Source organism: Equus asinus, chromosome 8 (assembly GCF_041296235.1).
Source record: "Equus asinus isolate D_3611 breed Donkey chromosome 8, EquAss-T2T_v2, whole genome shotgun sequence".
NCBI lineage: Eukaryota > Metazoa > Chordata > Mammalia > Perissodactyla > Equidae > Equus > Equus asinus.
In genome coordinates, this window is record NC_091797.1 from 92,122,057 (window position 1) to 92,139,600 (window position 17,544).

Here is a 17,544-nt window from a genome sequence, read left to right on the forward strand (position 1 = left end):
AACCCCAGGGCCTGAGATTGGGGCGGGTTGGGGGTTTAAAGAGGTTGAGAACCTCTGGCTTAAATGCCCTTCCAGGCTCTCTGGGTTCTGCCAGTCTGTGTAAAATTCTCTTGATGATTATGGATTCTTGGAAGAGAATTTCCAGTATGATGTGAAGTCAGAATTTCACGCTCCGTTTAAGACACCCCTACCCCCGACTACACATCACAGCGGACGGAAGACGGTAGCCTTTAGACTGAATGCTTTACCTTGGTTCAGGCTGTAGAACTGCAACGACAGCCTCTGGCCACAGTCAGGCCCCACCGTGCTGCCCCGGCGCCCACTGGAGATCTAGCTGAGACCTGAGGCGAGGCTGCCCCTCATCTGGGAGCCCTGCAGGGGCCCTGGCCCCACCCCTCGCCTCACTGTGGACTACCTTCCCCCAGGTGGGTTCTCTGGCGCCCCCCTGGCTCCTTCTGGGCATCCCACAGACAAGATCCGGGTTCTAACACTCCCTCCTCGCCTCTGAGCCCCCTCTTCCTCTTCTTTGATGCCAAGTTCCTTTCAAGACAGGCCTCCCCTCCCGCCTTCTCTTCCTCATCTTCCATTCTTCCCACTGGCTGCCTCCCCACCGCCTCCTGGCAGAGCTGGGGCAGAGCCCCCATGAGCCCCACCGCCTTGGCCCACTTGACCTCTCAGTGGCTGCCTGATGCTGCGACCACCACCCTCCGCTTCCAGAAAGTGTCTGCTCTCGGCCTCTTTCTGTTGACCTTGCCTACTCATTTCTTCATGTGTTTATTTATTAGGACTTAGCACAACTGTTACTAATCATTTTTCCAAAATGTCTTACCATCCAGATCCCCCTTGGACTGTGAACTCCATGAGGCCAGGGCCCGGGTCTTCCTCGTACATGCATGGTACAGTGCCTGGCACCTAGGAGATCTTGGTAAATGTACACTGAGTGGATGCACTTGTCCTCCCAGCCGAGCTGACCATCCATGCCCCAAGCCCTAAGGACAGGCAGCAAACACTGAGAGCTGCTGCTCTGGACAACTGTGTAAGCCATAGCCTGGCCTGTGGCCCTAACTCGGGGGCTCACTCCCTCTCTCCCTCTTCCACATTCACCCTGGACCCTTTGACTTTCCCAGCCTCTTGGCCTCCTCCCAGGCCTCAGTGGTCCCCAGGCTCTGCTGTCCCCATCTCAAGTGAGTATGCTCTACCCTCAGCCTTTTCTCTGCATCCCCTGCAGAGGGAGTGGACACAAAAATGAATTGTTCAATGGGCTTAACGGCAGACTGAATACACAGAGGAAAGGATAAATGAACTTGAAAATGGAAAGTGAAAAAATGGAACAGAGCATCTGAGATCTATGGAACAATACCAAATGGTCTAACATACATGTAATTGGAGCCCTATCAGCCCGGCCTGAAGAAATGGGATTTTCCATCCTCTTGTTCTACAGCTCTTTCACTTGTATTTTCTTCCTTCTTTTTAAGGACAGTAGTAACAAGGATGTGCACATGGGGGAAAGGAGGAATGGCAGTTGGTTTTGGGGTGAAGAACACCATGGGCTTTAGGAGACAATCCTGGGACTGAATTCCCCTCCTGGTCACTTGATAAATGTACGACCTTGGGCAGGTACCCTCTCTGTACTTTCGTTTTCTCATCTGTACTTACCTTGTGAGGATGAAACAAGATAATGGGAGGAAAGAGCCCAGCAGAAACTCTGGCCATGGTCAGTGCTTTTATTCTCATTATAAATCATCACAGTCTCACCATCATTTTCACTTATGTGCATTCCCTTCCAGATTTGGTCTGTATGTAAAATTTTTTTTTTAACATTTTCACAATCATGGTACATTATCATCATGTATTCTTTCAAATTTATTCTTTTTTTAAAAAAAAATTATTCTTGAATATTTAGTTTCCTATGTTGCTAGCAAGTCTTCATTGACATCATTTAAAGGGGGGGCTCCACAACACCCCCTTGCATTTTTGGCGGGTTTACTTTGTTGTTGTTGTTTCTCTCTCCGTATTATTTAACCCAGGCTCCTGGTGTGGCAGGGACAGGCAGGTCTCACTGATCTTTTGCTCTTCCAGACTGCACGTGGCTGTCTAAGGGGGGCACTCAGAAAGGATCTGCATCCAGGCTCTGCTGCTAAGTTGCCACAGGCTTTGGGCAAGTTCCTTGCCCTCCCTGGGCCCCCGGGTCCCCTTTTATAAACAATGACAGGCTCTGCCCCACCCACCTCACAGAGGCACAGAGGCATCGTTCAGACAAACACGTCCACCATCCTTGCCACTCACAGACTAGAAACAAAGACACTCAAGTCTTAAGTCTTCTCAGAGGCACACCGTCTCAAAGCTTCCTGGGAAATGCCTGTGATCGTCATGTTCTCTGTGAGGGTACAGAGAAGGCACTTAGAAAATTCCAGCTTAGGAATAGCAGTGGGGGTGGTGGGGCCCAGCGACCAAGTGGGCAGGGTTCAGGGCCCCCCTCCGACTTCACTTATAACATTTCTGCCATTGCCCATCTTAAACCTTGAGGCCTCCTCCGAGGATTTAATTGGTACCAAGTGGAAACCCATTCATCTGGTCCAGTGTACCCACTTTACCTATGGAAAAACTGAGGCCCCAAGAGGTGAAGGGGTGTGCCTACCAGTACCATTCCAGATGACCCCTGAGCTGTTTTCAAAGCACTCCTGAAAGGGTGCTCTCAAGATCTGAAAGGAGAAATACACAGTTCCTCGAGGGAGACTAAGTTTGACCTGGCACTACATTCTGGAAAACTTGAAAAATCCCCTGGCTCCTCCAATCCTTTCAACCAGGATGCTCATGTGAGGCCTGACCAGCACTCTAGGTGGAAGGAGGGGTGGAGGACAGAGTAAAGGTGAGAGGGGCTGTAGGAACAGCAATGGGTAAGGCAGGTAAGCCGGGAGCTCCCTGACACCACCTCGCTGCACTCCAGGGCCAAGAGCTGAGTCTGAGGAGCTCGCGAGGGAGAGGGGCCCTTGGCTAATGCCTCTGGGAGGAAACAGAGTCTTCCTGCCACCTGTCAGGATGGCTGACCCCAGGCCTGATCTCAGCTAATTCGGCAGTGCGAGGGGAGGACAGTGCCCCCATGTCTGCTCTGCATCTCAACGAACCAAGAGAACTGGCGCGACACAGAGGAATTGCTATTGATTTTCACTTGTGCTGGCTGACCTAACAAAACTAATTCATCAAGTGCCTGTCTGCCTGGCTGCTTCAGATGCTCCTCCTAACCACGTGCAAATAAACTGCACTAGCATCTAGGGTGATTTGTCAAGGTCCAGCTGGGCAGGGGCCCCGGCTTCCTCTGATGGACTCCAGGCCAGGCCAGCAAACACTCCACTGTTGGTCTGCCATGGAGCAGCCACGTTCTGGGGGGAGTCCCCCAGGAATTCCTCACTTCCTCTCATCCCAGGCATTGGGACGCCTGGCAGCTGCTGCCGTGCCTGGAGCCGGTTGGCGATGCCTGGGCAGGGGCCTGGAGGAACTAGGCCCACTTGCTTCAACAGGACTTGGCAGTGCCATCCTCACTTGTTTCTTCCAGTCTCCGAGCCCTCGATTTTTGTGGATTTAACAGAGTGACTGCGTAACCAGGAGGCAGTGAGTTCTGGTACTGGCTCTGCGGATGGCCAAGTTCCTCGGGCCAGCTATGAGATGGAGATGACACCACCTAGTGGGGCTAGGACCCTATAAAAGCCAGGGGTCAGACTGACAGACCCTGTTCACCCACTTCCCAGCTGTGGCTTGGAGAGGTACCGTCAGCTCTCAGTGCCTCACCTTCCTCATCTGTACTATGGGGCTGAAAGCAGTACCTACCTCCTAGGATGGAGGCTGCGGGGACTGAATGAGAAAAGGGAAAGGACCGTAGGGCCTCACGCCCTGAGCCCTTTCCTCTACAGGCAGGGACCGGAGGCTCAGAGAAGGGAGTGATGTTCTCAGGGCCACACAGCAAGGCAGAGCCACATCAGGAGGGGTTAGAATGAGACGCAAGCATGAGAAGTCGATGAAAAGAGCACGGTGATCATCCTGCCCTCTTCCTCTCCAGACAGCGGCTGTCGCTGAAGAATGGGATACAGGGAGAGTGGGTCATGGGCACCTCATGGATCACTGCTTCAAAGGGTCAAAAACTTTATTCGCAGGCCTTTTTTTGTCTTTTGCTTTTGAATACACAGGTTTCCTGCCGTCCAGGGAAAAAGGGAAGCGGTGTCTCGCTGTGTGAGGTTTGGGGGGCCGGCCTTGGGCTCTCCGTCCCCATCTTTCACCTGCTCACTGGGCCCAGGTTCCTCCGCTGTGGGATAAGGCACTGTGTGTTCTACAAGAAGGCGCTCGCGGCTGGCTGGTGGATGACGAGGCGGCCTTCTCAGGGGCTGCAAAGCTGAGGCTGTTGAGGGATGGAGTTGAACTTGGGGCCCCAGCAGAGGGCCAAGTGGTGAGGAGGCCCTAAGCCATGGTAATGCGGCCAGCGGCCTGGTGCTCTGCTGCCCCACTGGCCCCGGCGCAGCGGCTTCAGGATGGAATCATGCCTTTGCTTCTCTTGCGGTCAGCCATGGTTCTCCGGTTGTGGTTGGCTCGTGTCGCCTTGTTGGCTTCCTTCTTCCTGCGTTCCTGGGTTGTCTCACGGCTCTGCCCATGGCCCCGGGGGCTGCCAGCCACTGCTGTCGAGCTGTCATGCCGGTACCTGAGGGAGGAACAACCCACCCGCAGGAGAACCCATCAGCTGGAAGAGGCTCTGATGGGAAGAGCCCACGGCCTTCCTCAGAGGTCCCTGGGAAAGGACACACAGCTTGGGCCGGGACAACCATGTCCTAACTTTTGGTAAGAGGAGAAATGGAGCCTGGCAGGGGCCGGGCTATGGGGCTCCAGCCAGCCTCGTGCCTGCTGCTTTCTATTCTCTGAGTCTTGCCTCCAGATGGGCCCTGGCTAAGCTGTGGGGGAGGACCAGCAGCTATCAACAAGGAGAGGAGGAAGAGGGCTTGGGGGGGGAGGGTCCCTCCCTTCTCCATCCAGAGCCATGTGCTACAGACAAGATAATACTCTTCTTCTACCCCCCAGGACCTTGCTTGCTGGTCTCCAAAGGCCAAGTGTGCTCACAGCCATAGCCTAGGACCTTTTCAGACCATCTCAACTGCTGGGTTTGCCCAGGGCTCTGTGCTCAGGAAGTTGGGATGGATGAGAAGACAGAGTTGCTCTGCTCTCTGATCCACAACCTTCTGTGGCTCCCCCTTCCCTTCAGAATGAGATCCAAATGTCTTCCCTCCTTGGTGAGACCTCCTGTACCCAGTGGGCAGTGCTATGGGAGTCCCAGGGCCAGGACAGGGGACTGGGCTTCCACCACTGGCCTGGCCTTTAGCGGAGGGGGAGCCTTAGGCAGGTCTTTGGCCCTCTGGACTATTTCCTCACTGGGAAGACAAGGGGGATGAAATTGAGGAGGCTGTGGTTACTCGTTCCCAGCTCCCCTCCAAAAACCCCTCTCCCTAACCACACCTGGGCTTTGCCTTTCTGTCCTCACATGACAAACTCCTTTGTACCCTGTCTACCTTTAAAGGTCCAGCTCCAGTGCCCACATCCCTACCAAGGCTCTGTCAACCATAAAGGATGTGTATCTGTCTATTTGTTTTGGCTTTCCCACATTTTACACTCTGCCTGACCCAAGCTAGCCCTGGACACGTCGGGCTCCCACACTGGGTGATAAACTCTTTGCAGTGTCTATCAAGTAATGGTTATAAGTGTGGTGACAATAGTTACAAGAACAGGGCCATTTGAGCCCAATCTTTGCTCCACCACTTACTAGCTGTGTGACCTTTGGCAGGTTACTTAACGTCACTGGGCCTCAGTCTCCTCCTCTGTAATACGAGGATAATGCTAATCGTAGCTATTTCATATGGTTGTTGTAAGAGCTACATTAATACACATAAAGCACTTGGGGTTTATGTGTGGGCTTGCTGGATGGTTGGCTGGGCCTTGCCCAGATGGGCTCCCTCCCACCAGAAACAGCTCGTTAAATGCTCACCCCTTCCTGGCGAGGAAGGCCATGCGCCTGGCTTCTGCTTTCTCCCGCAGCACCGCAGGGTCCTGCACAAAATGGTCAGGCTGTGGAGGGGAGGGGAGAAAAGAATCAGGAGCCGCCCCATTTCCCTAAGCTGTGGTGAGGCTATGCCTGACTGAATCTCGGTGATGCCTCCATGTCAGGAGTGGGGGGAAGCCACAGCAGGGCAGGGTGATGCCCCAGAACGGAGCCAGGCTTGCTATGGTCCAAGGTTTCCACTAGAAGCCTCCGTCCTCTGTCCCTCCCAGTTCCCTGAGGGGGACACGGCTGAAGGGACTGAGGCCTCCTGGACAGGCATGGTGGGGCGGGCGGCCACAGCTGGAGCACAATGGTGACAAATGGAGCACTGGGGGGGAAGGCCAGAAGGGCTGCCATGAGAGACCACATCGGGCCTTGAGAGCCAAGGGAGCTGCCTCGGGAGCCGCCCTGGCCTCCCGCGGGTGCCACGGCAACATGCGGTAGGAGCACGCCCACTCCCAAAGAGTGTTTCCTGCACCAGGAGTGAGAGGAGACTGGACTAGCAGGGGGAAAACTGTGACCTAAGGCCCACAGACAGGCTGTGGCGGCCCGTACTGTGTAAAAAAACGAAAACAAAACAGGAGGAATTAGTAACCTTTGAAAACTGGAAGATTTTACATGAAAATCTGGGCCGACCCGTTGCCTGGAAGGAGGGAAATGCCTGGAAGCTGCGGGTAGCTTGTGCAGAGGGCCCCTCGGGCAGCGCCTACGTGCTCCACACCACCAGGCACTGTCTCCATCCGCCCCGATGCTCATTTCCACAGGCGGCCCGGCCCCGGACACATCTGAATTTGTGACCCTGGTGGGAGGGGATGAGGGGATGCAGGGGTTCCAGCTGCTGCCCATTCAACCCAAGCAGCACCGCTTTCATCTGTTTTATATGAGGGTCTAGGGAAGGTTTCATTTGAAGAAGAAGTTGAGCTGCTAAAAAATAGAATTTTCAAACCCACCAGCCCGGATGACCTCCAAGGGCCCTTGGGCTCCAAAGCCTCTCTGATTTTAAGAACTGCCTTCCTGGGCACAGCGGCTGACAGCTCGCCCTCTCCTGGCCCCCAGGTTCCTGGGCCTAATGAACCAGCAGCTCAGAGGCCCAGCCGCTAGTCCATCCCCTGGGCCTCACTGGGCCGTTGGAGGCGAGTTCTCAGCCAGCAGCTCTCCAAGTAGACAGCCTGGGCTCAAAGGGACCCCTCTTCTCCCAGGCAGAGATGCTGCGGCTGCCACAGGGAAGGGGGGGGCGCAGTGCTCTTCATTCATCCTTCAGAACTGTTCCCTCCCCTTCATCTGCCACCTGCCAAGGAGGTACCTTGGGGGCCTCGTCCTCGGCCACCTCCTCCTCCTCATCGTCGTCCTCCTCCTGCCCTTCTCTGGGCACTTTGGTTCTCAGTACCTGAGGGATGGTGAAGGGCCTGAGGGTTTAGAGAGAAAGTGAGATCAAAGACTGGTTAAACCTGGCGAGCGAGCCTCGAGCCTCGGGGAGGAAGGAATCGGGCTGGGTGAGAGGGGGCCGCCAGGACAGGCACGGGTCAGGAGGCTGGGAAAACCAAAGTGCTTTTCAAGCCAGCTTTGCTCCAGGCCCTAGACTCCTTCAGGGTACCAGTGTCTGACGTGGGGGCCTAGAGGAGCTGAGCTTGGGCTGTGAGGGGTCTCCAGTCCTCTCTGGCCAGGGCAGCTCTGCTTTTATCTGCACTGGGCAATCTCTATAAGATTCCACTAGTAAAAGTTTTCTGTAATTAAGAAGAAAAATGTAAAACCACTGCATGAAACCAAATAAATACTGCTCCACTCAGAGCAGGTTGGACCAACTGGCCAAGGGGGTGCCTGGGGATGGAGGGAGCACTGGACTAGGAGTCAGGAGGCCTGGGTTTGGGCACTGGTTCTGCCACTGACTCGCTCACGTGAAGAGGGTCTTAGCTGCCCCAACTGTATTAAAGAGGCTACGGGAGAGCCCCATGGGGCTCTGCCTCCAGAATTCTACCCTCCGCCCACCCTACAGCCTCACCTGCGGCTGATGAGCTCATCATCTGAGTCGGCATCGTTGGCGCCCACCTGGTTGCCATCATAAGTGTCATCGTACTCATCCTCGTAGTCGTCACCGTGGTAGGGCATGCCCTCACCTGGCTGCAGTGGCACCTGCAACAACAGAGGTGTGGGCCAGAGGGGCCCAGGGGCTGGCCAGTCTCCCCCACCCAGTCGGGGCCCTGTGGCCCCGGGAGGCCGCCTACCTCCTCCACCACCACGCTGTACTGCTCATAGCGTCGCCGCTGTGCCGCCACCTCCCGCTTGTCATTCAGCAGGCTCCGCGTGCTCCCCTCCTTCCTGGCATCGAGGGAACAGCGAGGAGAGAGGAAGGAAACCGTCAGGATTTGAAGGCTGCAGAGTGCGAGGGTCTAGAGAGAGCACGGGCTCACTTCACTCCTCAGGCTGCCAGAAACTGAGACACTGATCTCAAGCGCTGGGGGTGGTGGGAGGGTGGGACTCTCACTGCTGCTGGTGCCCAGGTGACTGGGTCCAGCCACTCTGGAAGGCCTCCCAGGAGCAGCTGTTGGAACACAAAATGTGCTCACCCTTCAGCCAGGAAATACTCCTCGAGGTATCCATCCTAGAGAAACATTGGCCGTGTGCACCAAGAAGTCTGATCGGGGACTGGCTTTTCAGCATTGCTTGTGACAGTGAAAAATGGGAAGCAATTAATGTCCATCATGAGTGAAATGGCCAAATGACCTGCGCCACATCTGTATTACAGAATGCTGGGCGGCAGTTCTCAAGAACGATGGCGATCTCCTTGTGCTGACGGAGAAAGAATTCTAAGACTTATTCCAGAGGAAAAAAGCAAGCTACAGAAAAACACAGACAGTATGATCCCATCTGTATAAAAAGCAGAAAGCAAACAAGACCAACCCCCTGTTCCTGTGGGCACATATATACCTATGTATGTAAATGCACAGAGACAGGGCTGGTAAGCCCCCATCAAATGACAATGCTTAATCCCACAAGGGGCCTGAGGCTATTTAAACTATTTATTTATTTATTTATTTATTTTTAAAGATTGGCCCTGAGCTAACATCTGTTGCCAATCTGTTTTTCTTCTTCTTCTCCCCAAAGCCCCCCCAGTACAAGGTGTATATTCTAGTTGTAGGTCCTTCTGGTTGTGTCATGTGGGACACTGCCTCAGCATGGCCTGATGAGCGGTGCCATGTCCACACCCAGGATCCGAACCAGCGAAACCCTGGGCCACTGAAATGGAGCGCACGAACTTAACCACTCGGCTAGGGGTCAGGCCCCTAAATCTTTTAAAAAAAAACAAAATTTAAGAAAGAGCGAGGCTACATGTGGCTTTCTTACAGAGCTCAGGGGAGCCCTAGGGGCCCTCTGGGGTGTGAGGAGTGAGGAGGGGTCATGGCCTCTTCCTCCCACCCACGCTTTACCACACCGGCCTTCTATAGGTTTGGCAGTTTAATCTTCCACATCAGATTGCATTGGAAGGAAAAGTCTGGAAGTTCAACTCCTGTCAAACTACAGGTGAGGAAACTCGGGTGCAGTGGAAGGGGAGGGACGTGCCTGGGGTCACAGTGAGCTGTAGCACAGGCGTGCTGGGGACTCAGGCCTCTTGACTCGCGGCTTTGCAAATCTGTAGAAAAACCTGGTTTGTCAGACACACAGACAGGCCTGTGGAATGTAGTTTCTAGGCCTGCAGGGGAAAATCAATATGAGATGCCAGGCAAGAAAATCCAGCTTAGCTGTGAAATCGGGTCTCTGGAATGTATCAAGGGGAGGACAAAAAAAAAAAAAAAAGAAGAGATACAAAGCCCTACGCAGCTTCCATAAAAATCTTCTATTAACTGGCTTTTGGTGCAGGGAGGGGCAGGCGCCCAAGTCTGTCGGGCTGTCTGCCTGTGAGCCTGCCTGGGACAGGTCAGGACTGCAGCCCCAGCGTGGGAGGTTAGGATTTGGCTTCGTTCAACAGTTTTATTTAGGGCCTACTATGTGCCAGGCAGGGTACTAAGGCTGAGTTGGGGAGAGATTCAGGAAAGAGTAAGACATGGATCTGCTCTCAGGGAACATGGCAGCCAATGTGAAATATGCTAAACAGAGGCAAGCGCACCCTGGAAACACAGAAGAAGGAGAAACGAAGGCTGGTGCAGGGGGTCTGGTGGGGGGTCTGCGGGGGAGAAGCGGCAATGGAGGTTCTGTGGTGGAGGGGGGTGTTTGATCTGGATCAGGGAAAAATCTCGGTCCACAGGAATGTTTCACATCTCACCAGAAAAGGGGCCTGTGACCACAGCCTCGGCCCTTACCTGGCTTTTTTACCAAGTTGCTGGCTGGAGAGGAAAGAGGCAGACAGGAAATGAAAGGGGCCCAAGCTTGTCAGGTGGTTCGTACCACTGGTAGGAGCACATCCATTCATTCAACACACATTTCCTGAGGGCCTGCTAGGTGCCAGGACCTGCGCTGGGCTAGGGGACCCAGGATTAATGAGAGGTGTCACTGGTCTTTTCTGCCACATCTCATGACTCCTGGTCCACCCTGTCCCCAGTTCTGGGCAGCAGGGCTGTTCTCTTGCACTATGTGGCCTCTGGTTATGTGGCTCCCTGGCAGGGCCAGACAGAGAAGGATGGCAAACTCTGCCCACTCCAGGTGGGCCCTGGGAAAGGACACAGGTAGGAACAGTGGAACCTGGTGCCTGGACACCCCTGGGCACCTGGGCTTTGGCCCCATGACCTCTTTTGGAGGCAGGAAGGAAAAGAAAATCAGGGGAAAAACTAGCCGGGAAAAGATCCATCTGAGGGCCAGAACTTCAACCGAGTCTGGAAACACAGCAGCAGTGGCTTCGGAGACTATCTGTAGAGCAGGTTGCTTCCTGGGCCTTCTACAAGACAGCAGAGAGCCCAGAGAACACTCAGGCCCTCCTGAAGCTTGGCTCCTTTTCCCCTCTATTCCTCCAGCCTACCCTTCAAAGCTCAACTCAAACTGGCCCTTAGGGGGGGTGACATCCACCTTTGAACTTCTAAAGGGCCTGCAGAGGCAATAAGCCCTTCCTTTTCCAGGTGAGGAATCAGACAATCCAGAGAGGCAAAGCAACTTCCCAAGGTCACAGAGCTACCAGCAGATCCAGGGCCAGAACACAGGTCTCCCGATTCAAGTCTGCTCAGCTACCTCCTGAGCTGTGTGACCACAGGCAAGTCCCTTACCTTTGCCAAGTCTTAGTTCTGCCTCCCAGGGATGATGTGAGGATGAAATAAGATGATGAGTAGAAGTGGACCTGGCACCTGCTGGGCTCAACAAAGTGAATCCTATTTCTTTTACAGCAGGACTTGTCAGAGCCTTTAATGTGCTAATGTGCTCTGTGACTCTCCAAGAGGCAGACAGAGTGCACAGACATTTTTGGTGATAGAACTTTTTCTGAAGGAGAACACTTCCTATCTTCCAGAGCACCACTGTTCAGTCCAAAGGAGTTAGGCGACCCCACGTTATACACACTGCCTCCTTCGCTTAGCTATGTTACACAGCACTCCCCCTTATCTGCGGTTTCACATACCCATGGCCAACCGCAGTTGGAAAATATTAAATGGAAAATTAAAGAAATAAACAATTCATAAATTTTAAATTAAATGTGATGAGATCTCTTGCCATCCTGCTCTGTCCTGCCCTGGATGTGAATCATCCCTTTGTCTCACATATCCACTCTGTATACGCTTCCAGCCCATTAGTCACTTAGTAGTCATCTCGGTTATCAGATCAACTGTCACGGTGTCGCAGTGCTTGTGTCCAAGTCACCCTTATTTTACTTCATAATGGCCCCAAAGTGCAAGAACAGTGATGCTGGCAATTCGGATACGCCAAAGAGAAGCCGTGAAGTGCTTCCTTTAATTGAAAAGGTGAAAGTTCTTGACTTAATAAGGAAAGAAAAACATCTTATGCTGAGGTTGCCAAGATCTACAGTAACTTTTATTACAGTTTATTGTTATAATTGTCCTATTTTATCATTAGCTATAGTTGTTAATCTCTTACTGTGCCTAATTTATAAATTAAACTTTATCATAGGTATGTATGTATAGGAAAAACCATAGTAGCTACGGGCTTTGGTACTATCCGCGTTTCAGGCCTCGCCTGGGGGTCTTAGAAGGCATCCTGACGGCTGAGGGAGGACGGCTGCAGCTGTAGCACGTGTGCTTGGTGTCTACCCTCCACCTCACCTGCACTCGGAACAAACCCTCATGTTGTTCGGGTCTTTCCACCCTTCCCCTTCTCCTGGAGCCCTGGACCTCGGCCCTGTGACCAGTTCTCCACTGAGATGTGAGGGGAGTCTGGAGACTTCTGGGAAAGGTTTTCCGGTCCCTAAGAGATCTACAGGAAGACCTGGTCCAGACTTCCTCTGGGCACTGTCATTTCTGAGGTCACAGCTGAAATAGCTGCAGCCACCCAGTGGCCTCCAGGGAACCAGTTCCAAGAGATGGAAAAGATGCATCCTTGATGACGTGGCTGCACCACCGGTTAACCAAGCCTAGACCTCCCTACCTCACAACTCCACACCGTGCAAGGGAACAGATTTCCTTATTACTTGAGCCACCGAGTGCATCCTATCTAACAACACACACGCATTTTAACTAAAGCGTGCTCTGCCTTGTGCTGAGGCCCCGGTGTGCCCCATCCCACCCTCTTGCTGCTTGTTTAATGGTCTAAGTCTTTCCCTTGGTCTCTGTGCCATTTGAGGGCAAGGCCTGGGAGCCCTGCTCACCTTGTCTCCCTGGTGTCAAGCATAGAATCTGGTGCTAGTAAATCGCTTAATAAATATTTGCTGAATGAATAAATAAACAATGAACACATGAACGGACACTTTGCCTCTTTGCAATCCCCAGCCCCTGGGCTACCCAGCACAATGAGTTCAGTAAACATCTGCCATCCTGTCTCTCTGCCTGGCAGCCTGGAGCGCCCTCTCAGCAGGGGCACAGCCTTCCTGGTTTGCCCCTCTCCCCACAGCAGGAGCTGCAGAGGGTCATTCTGGCCTGGAACAGTGGCCACAGATACAGGATAACATCTCTGGCCCAGGATCTGGGGATGTTGCAATGTATGTGACTAAGCAGTTTGCAATTGCTTCCTGTCCAGCCAGCCAGATGGCTTTATAGCTGCCCTGCGCTCACTCCCCAAGCCCTCAGCCAGCCAAGCTTCCAGAAGTGGATAGCCCTGGGGAGGGGGAACAGCACGGAGCCCTCACTGAGCAGCAGCTGGCACTTCTGCCACTGGGGCTCCTATCACAAGAATGCGGCAGGTCCCCTCCCCTCTCTGAACCTCACCATCTCCATCTATATGACAGGGGAAAGGGCAGGCTGTACTGGTCCAGCAGTTCCCAGATTTCCGGATTCCATGAACCAACAACATTTAGGAGAACTCTGGGTTACTAGCATAGTGCTGTCAATGTCTTATTTTGCCATTCTCTCTGTCATACTCTCTACCATTGCTGCTGACTCTTGGCCCCTCCAATGGGTCTCCATTCCAAAGCCAGGTATCTTTCCAAAATATAAAATGTATTCGCTCATAGGACCCTCGCCATGCTCCCCACGGCCTTGGGGCCACTGCCCCTGATGTTCACTCTGCTTGGAAAGCTCCTCCTTCTCCCCTTTGCAGAACTGACCCTTCCTCATCCTTCCACTCTTAGTCCCATGTCATTTTCTCAGAGGAGCCTTCCTGCCTGGATCGAAGTCCCTACCAGAGGCTTGGAAGTCTGCACTTCCACCTTGTAGTATCTATCACATTTGCAATTTTACGTTGCTTGTTTGATTAACTGATTAGTGCAAACTCCACATGGGCAGAGGCTGTGTTTGTTTCACTCCCCGCTACATCCCTAGCACCTAATAAATCCAGGGCCTAGAATGCCATAAGCACCTGGCAAATATTTGTTGAATGAATGAATAAATTATTAATGGACCTTGCCATGCCAAAAAAGTAGGAAGGCTATAAACTAAAAATAAGTAGAAAGACCTTAAAATGGAATATGTTCACCTTCTGAAAAGCTCACTCAGTACAGGGCCTTACTTTTCTCAGTTTGTCACAGAATGGAGAAAATCAGTTCAGGGAGCAGCTTCTGGGAAGTACTGCCAACCCTACCAGGCAGAGATTCGATGGCGGACACATCCAAAGACATAAGAAGACGGGAAGAGCCAGTTTGGGCCCCTCTGGCCTTCTGCTGTCAACAAGGAGGATTCAATAAAAACTACCCTGTGCAGAGTCAGAGCCTAAAGCACGACCACTGGAGAACTTGTCCCCGCCTGCCGGGAGCACACAGGTTCCGGGCTGCCAGGGGAGCCCTGCGCTGAAACTCGGGCCAGTTCCATAGAGAGGGAGACCTTAGTTTCTCTCTGCACTTTCGGGTTGAGGTTCCCGGAACCCCGCAGCCCACTGCACTCACCTCCTGCCCTTGTGCACCCGGCTCAGGTCCACTGAGTCCCTGCTAAACACGTCAAACTCATCGTTCTGGAAGACGTTGTGACGAGCTGTCAGCAGGGGCGTCGGGTCTGGCTTCACCTGTCTGGAGGGCAGCACAGGAATCAATTTAAGGGGGCCTTGCCAGCGGACGCCTACCTGCGCCCCACTTCCTATCATCTTAGATCCATCAGATTCTCCACTTCTCTTCAACAGCCACACCTGGACACCATCTAAAACCCTGCCCTACCCAGCCCTCGCCTGGGTAGGCAGGCACATCTCAAAGGAAGCTCCCCCTCGGTCCTGTTTGCTGTTCACACAGGTTTTCTTCCTCCCTCATTTAAGGCTCACAACAGCCCTATGAGACAGGCGGTCACAGGTCATTCACCTCTTTGTGCCTCAGTCCCCTTGTCTGTAAAATGGGCACAGAGAGGCTGAGGAAAAGTGTCCAAAGGCAGAGCTAACTTGATTCATTCATTCAGCAAACATCATTTGTTCGTGGAAGAAACACCCATTCACACACTCCTTCCTGCTGCCCCACAGGGCTTTCAGGGAAGCTGTGGGCCCAACTCAGAAAGGGCAGGTGTGGAGGAAGCGAGAAGCTTTGGCTGTCCTCCCTCGGGAATCCACTGGGAAGGTGGCAAAGACAGAGGCTGGCCAGCAACTCTGGAGCCCTGAAGGGCTCAGTAACCCCTTTGTCACATCCCGTGCCTCTCATCGGTCTTCCCGCAAGGTGACACAGGGATGTCCAGCTGGGCACACTCTCTGCCCTGCAGGGGGCATGTGAGAACCTCCCCGGGGGGCTAAGGTTTTTGTTTCCCCAAAGAGGACATTAGTTTACACGGTTGGGAAACACTGCGATGGGGAAGAGAGCAACTGAGCCCTGAGACATGACGGAAGGAAGAGTGGGAGGCAGAGGAGCTAAGGAGGGCCCCCGACAAGGCCCCCAGAGTGCCTCCAGCCGGGGCCTGAGCAGGCTGGACGCCATGAGCCTCCTCCCACCTGTCTAGGCTGCGGTCCAGCTGGCTGAGGGCGGGGGCCAGGCGCTCCTCCAGGATGTTGTTGATCACCTGCTCCGGGTCGTAGCTGTAGTGCTCCAGGCAGGCCAGGATGAAGCCCTCGCCAAGGTCGGGCAGCAGGTCCTTCACTTGGGAGATGAGTGAGTCCAGCTCCACGCCACCCACGGGGGCGCCCAGGGCAGCAGCTGCCCCCATGCACTGTGGGGAGAGCCAGAGTGAAGGACGGGAAAGGCCGGGCCAGGCGGGTGATAGGGCAACAGGCCCCAAAGAGCACTGGATTCAAAGTCAAGGGACCTGGTGTGAGTCCCAGCCCTGCCCCTCCTAGCCATGGGACCTTAGCCAAGCGATTCAAGTCTCTCTGAGCCTCCATTTCCTCCCCTGTGGAAGACGGGGCTCTGCGACTTACCAGCTGATTGACTTCTGGCTGTGTGACTTTGGGCAACATGCTTCCCCTCTCCGAACCTTAGTTTCCTCCTTATAAAACAGGCATAATACCTCCCACCCCATGGGGTTGGTTCAAATGGTTCAAATAGATAATGTACATGAAGCACTGAGCACAGTGCCTGGTGCAGCCTAGGCTCTCCTTAAATGGTTCTCTTAATCAGCTCTCACAAAGTGATGGCTGACATTGGAGGGAACACCAACCACCAGACCTGGACCATGTGGAGATGCTCCCTTTTAATTATATTCTTTTCAATAACGGGGTTCAGTTCATATGCTGCTTGATGTGGCTCAATTTTGTTTGGCTTTTCATTTAAGGAAATTCACAAATCAAAAAAACCCCCATAGGGGCTGGCCCCATAGCCGGGTTCTCGCACTCTGCTGCAGGCAGCCCAGTGTTTCATTGGTTCGAGTCCTGGGCGCGGACACGGTACTGCTCATCGGACCACGCTGGGGCGGCGTCTCACATGCCACAACTACGAGGACCCACAACGAAGAATATACAACTAGGTACCGGGGGGCTTTGGGGAGAAAAAGGAAAAAAATAAAAATCTTTAAAAAAAAAACCCCATAAAACCCCTCCATTGTCTCAGATAAGAAGCCAAATGGGAAAGAGAGTGGGAAAAGGTCGAGGGGGCTGTCATTCTCCAAGGCCCTGCGACAGTCACGGGCCCTGGGGTCTGACAGGAAGAAGGACAGCAGCCATGAACGGAGCATGGAGGGCCAGGCAGGGGCAGAGTGCTCCACGCAGCAGCTTTGGGAATCCCAACAACCTTATGGAGGCGAGGACAGCAATGATCCCCAACTTAGAGATGAGGAACCAAGGCTGGATGTGAGTGATGTGCCTAAGGTCACAAAGCTGGTGAATGACAGAACCAGGATACACCCCTGAGCTGCCTGACTCCAGAGACCGTGTGGTCTTAATACCTATATCAAGCTGCCTCCCAACACACAGGGAAGAGTCCTGGGCTCAGTGGCCAATCAGTTCAGCCACAACTTTTCCACAGAGTTCTGGAAAAGCCCAGAGAGAAAACACTATATCAGAGGCTTCCAAACTTGCTCAGTGGAGCCCTGCAGTCCCATGGAGGGGCTTCCAGGGAGGCCAGGTGGTGAGACCAGGCATTGCTCCCTGCTGCAACCGACAGCTCCACTGTCATGTTTAGAGGAGAGTCCCAAGAAAGATTTCACATGGAAAAAGCTCCATCACGTCTCCTCCTTCTTCTTTTTTTTTTTTGCTGAGGACGATAAGCCCTAGCTAACATCTGTTGCCAATCTTCCTCTTTTTTTGCTTGAGGAAGATTTGCCCTGAGCAACATCTATGCCAATCTTCCTCTATTTGTCTTTCTTTTTTTTTTTGAAGATTTTTTTTTCCTTTTTCTCCCTAAAGCCCCCTGGTACATAGTTGTATATTCTTCGTTGTGGGTCCTTCTAGTTGTGGCATGTGGGATGCTGCCTCAGCGTGGTTCAATGAGTAGTGCCATGTCCGCGCCCAGGACTCGAACCAACGAAACACTGGGCCGCCTGCAGCAGAGCGCATGAACTTAACCACTCAGCCACAGGGCCAGCCCCTTCCTCTATTTTTCATGTGGGTCG

The 17,544-nt window shown here is 53.3% G+C and overlaps 1 protein-coding gene across 6 annotated transcripts in view; it reads right to left on the minus strand.

Moving 5' to 3' along the window:
• Positions 1–4,120: 4,120 nt before the first annotated feature.
• The window catches only part of ASCC2 (activating signal cointegrator 1 complex subunit 2), a 39,115-nt gene continuing 25,691 nt past the window's right edge, over positions 4,121–17,544 (minus strand). For all 6 annotated transcript variants that reach the window (XM_070516336.1, XM_070516339.1, XM_070516338.1 and 3 more), the window contains 7 exons: positions 15,494–15,708; positions 14,478–14,597; positions 8,296–8,389; positions 8,073–8,203; positions 7,377–7,479; positions 6,020–6,099; positions 4,121–4,687 (listed from right to left, as the gene is read on the minus strand). In XM_070516336.1, coding sequence (XP_070372437.1) covers positions 4,516–4,687; positions 6,020–6,099; positions 7,377–7,479; positions 8,073–8,203; positions 8,296–8,389; positions 14,478–14,597; positions 15,494–15,708 — 915 coding nt within the window. In that variant the 3' untranslated portion in view covers positions 4,121–4,515. The remainder of the gene's footprint in view (positions 4,688–6,019; positions 6,100–7,376; positions 7,480–8,072; positions 8,204–8,295; positions 8,390–14,477; positions 14,598–15,493; positions 15,709–17,544) is intronic.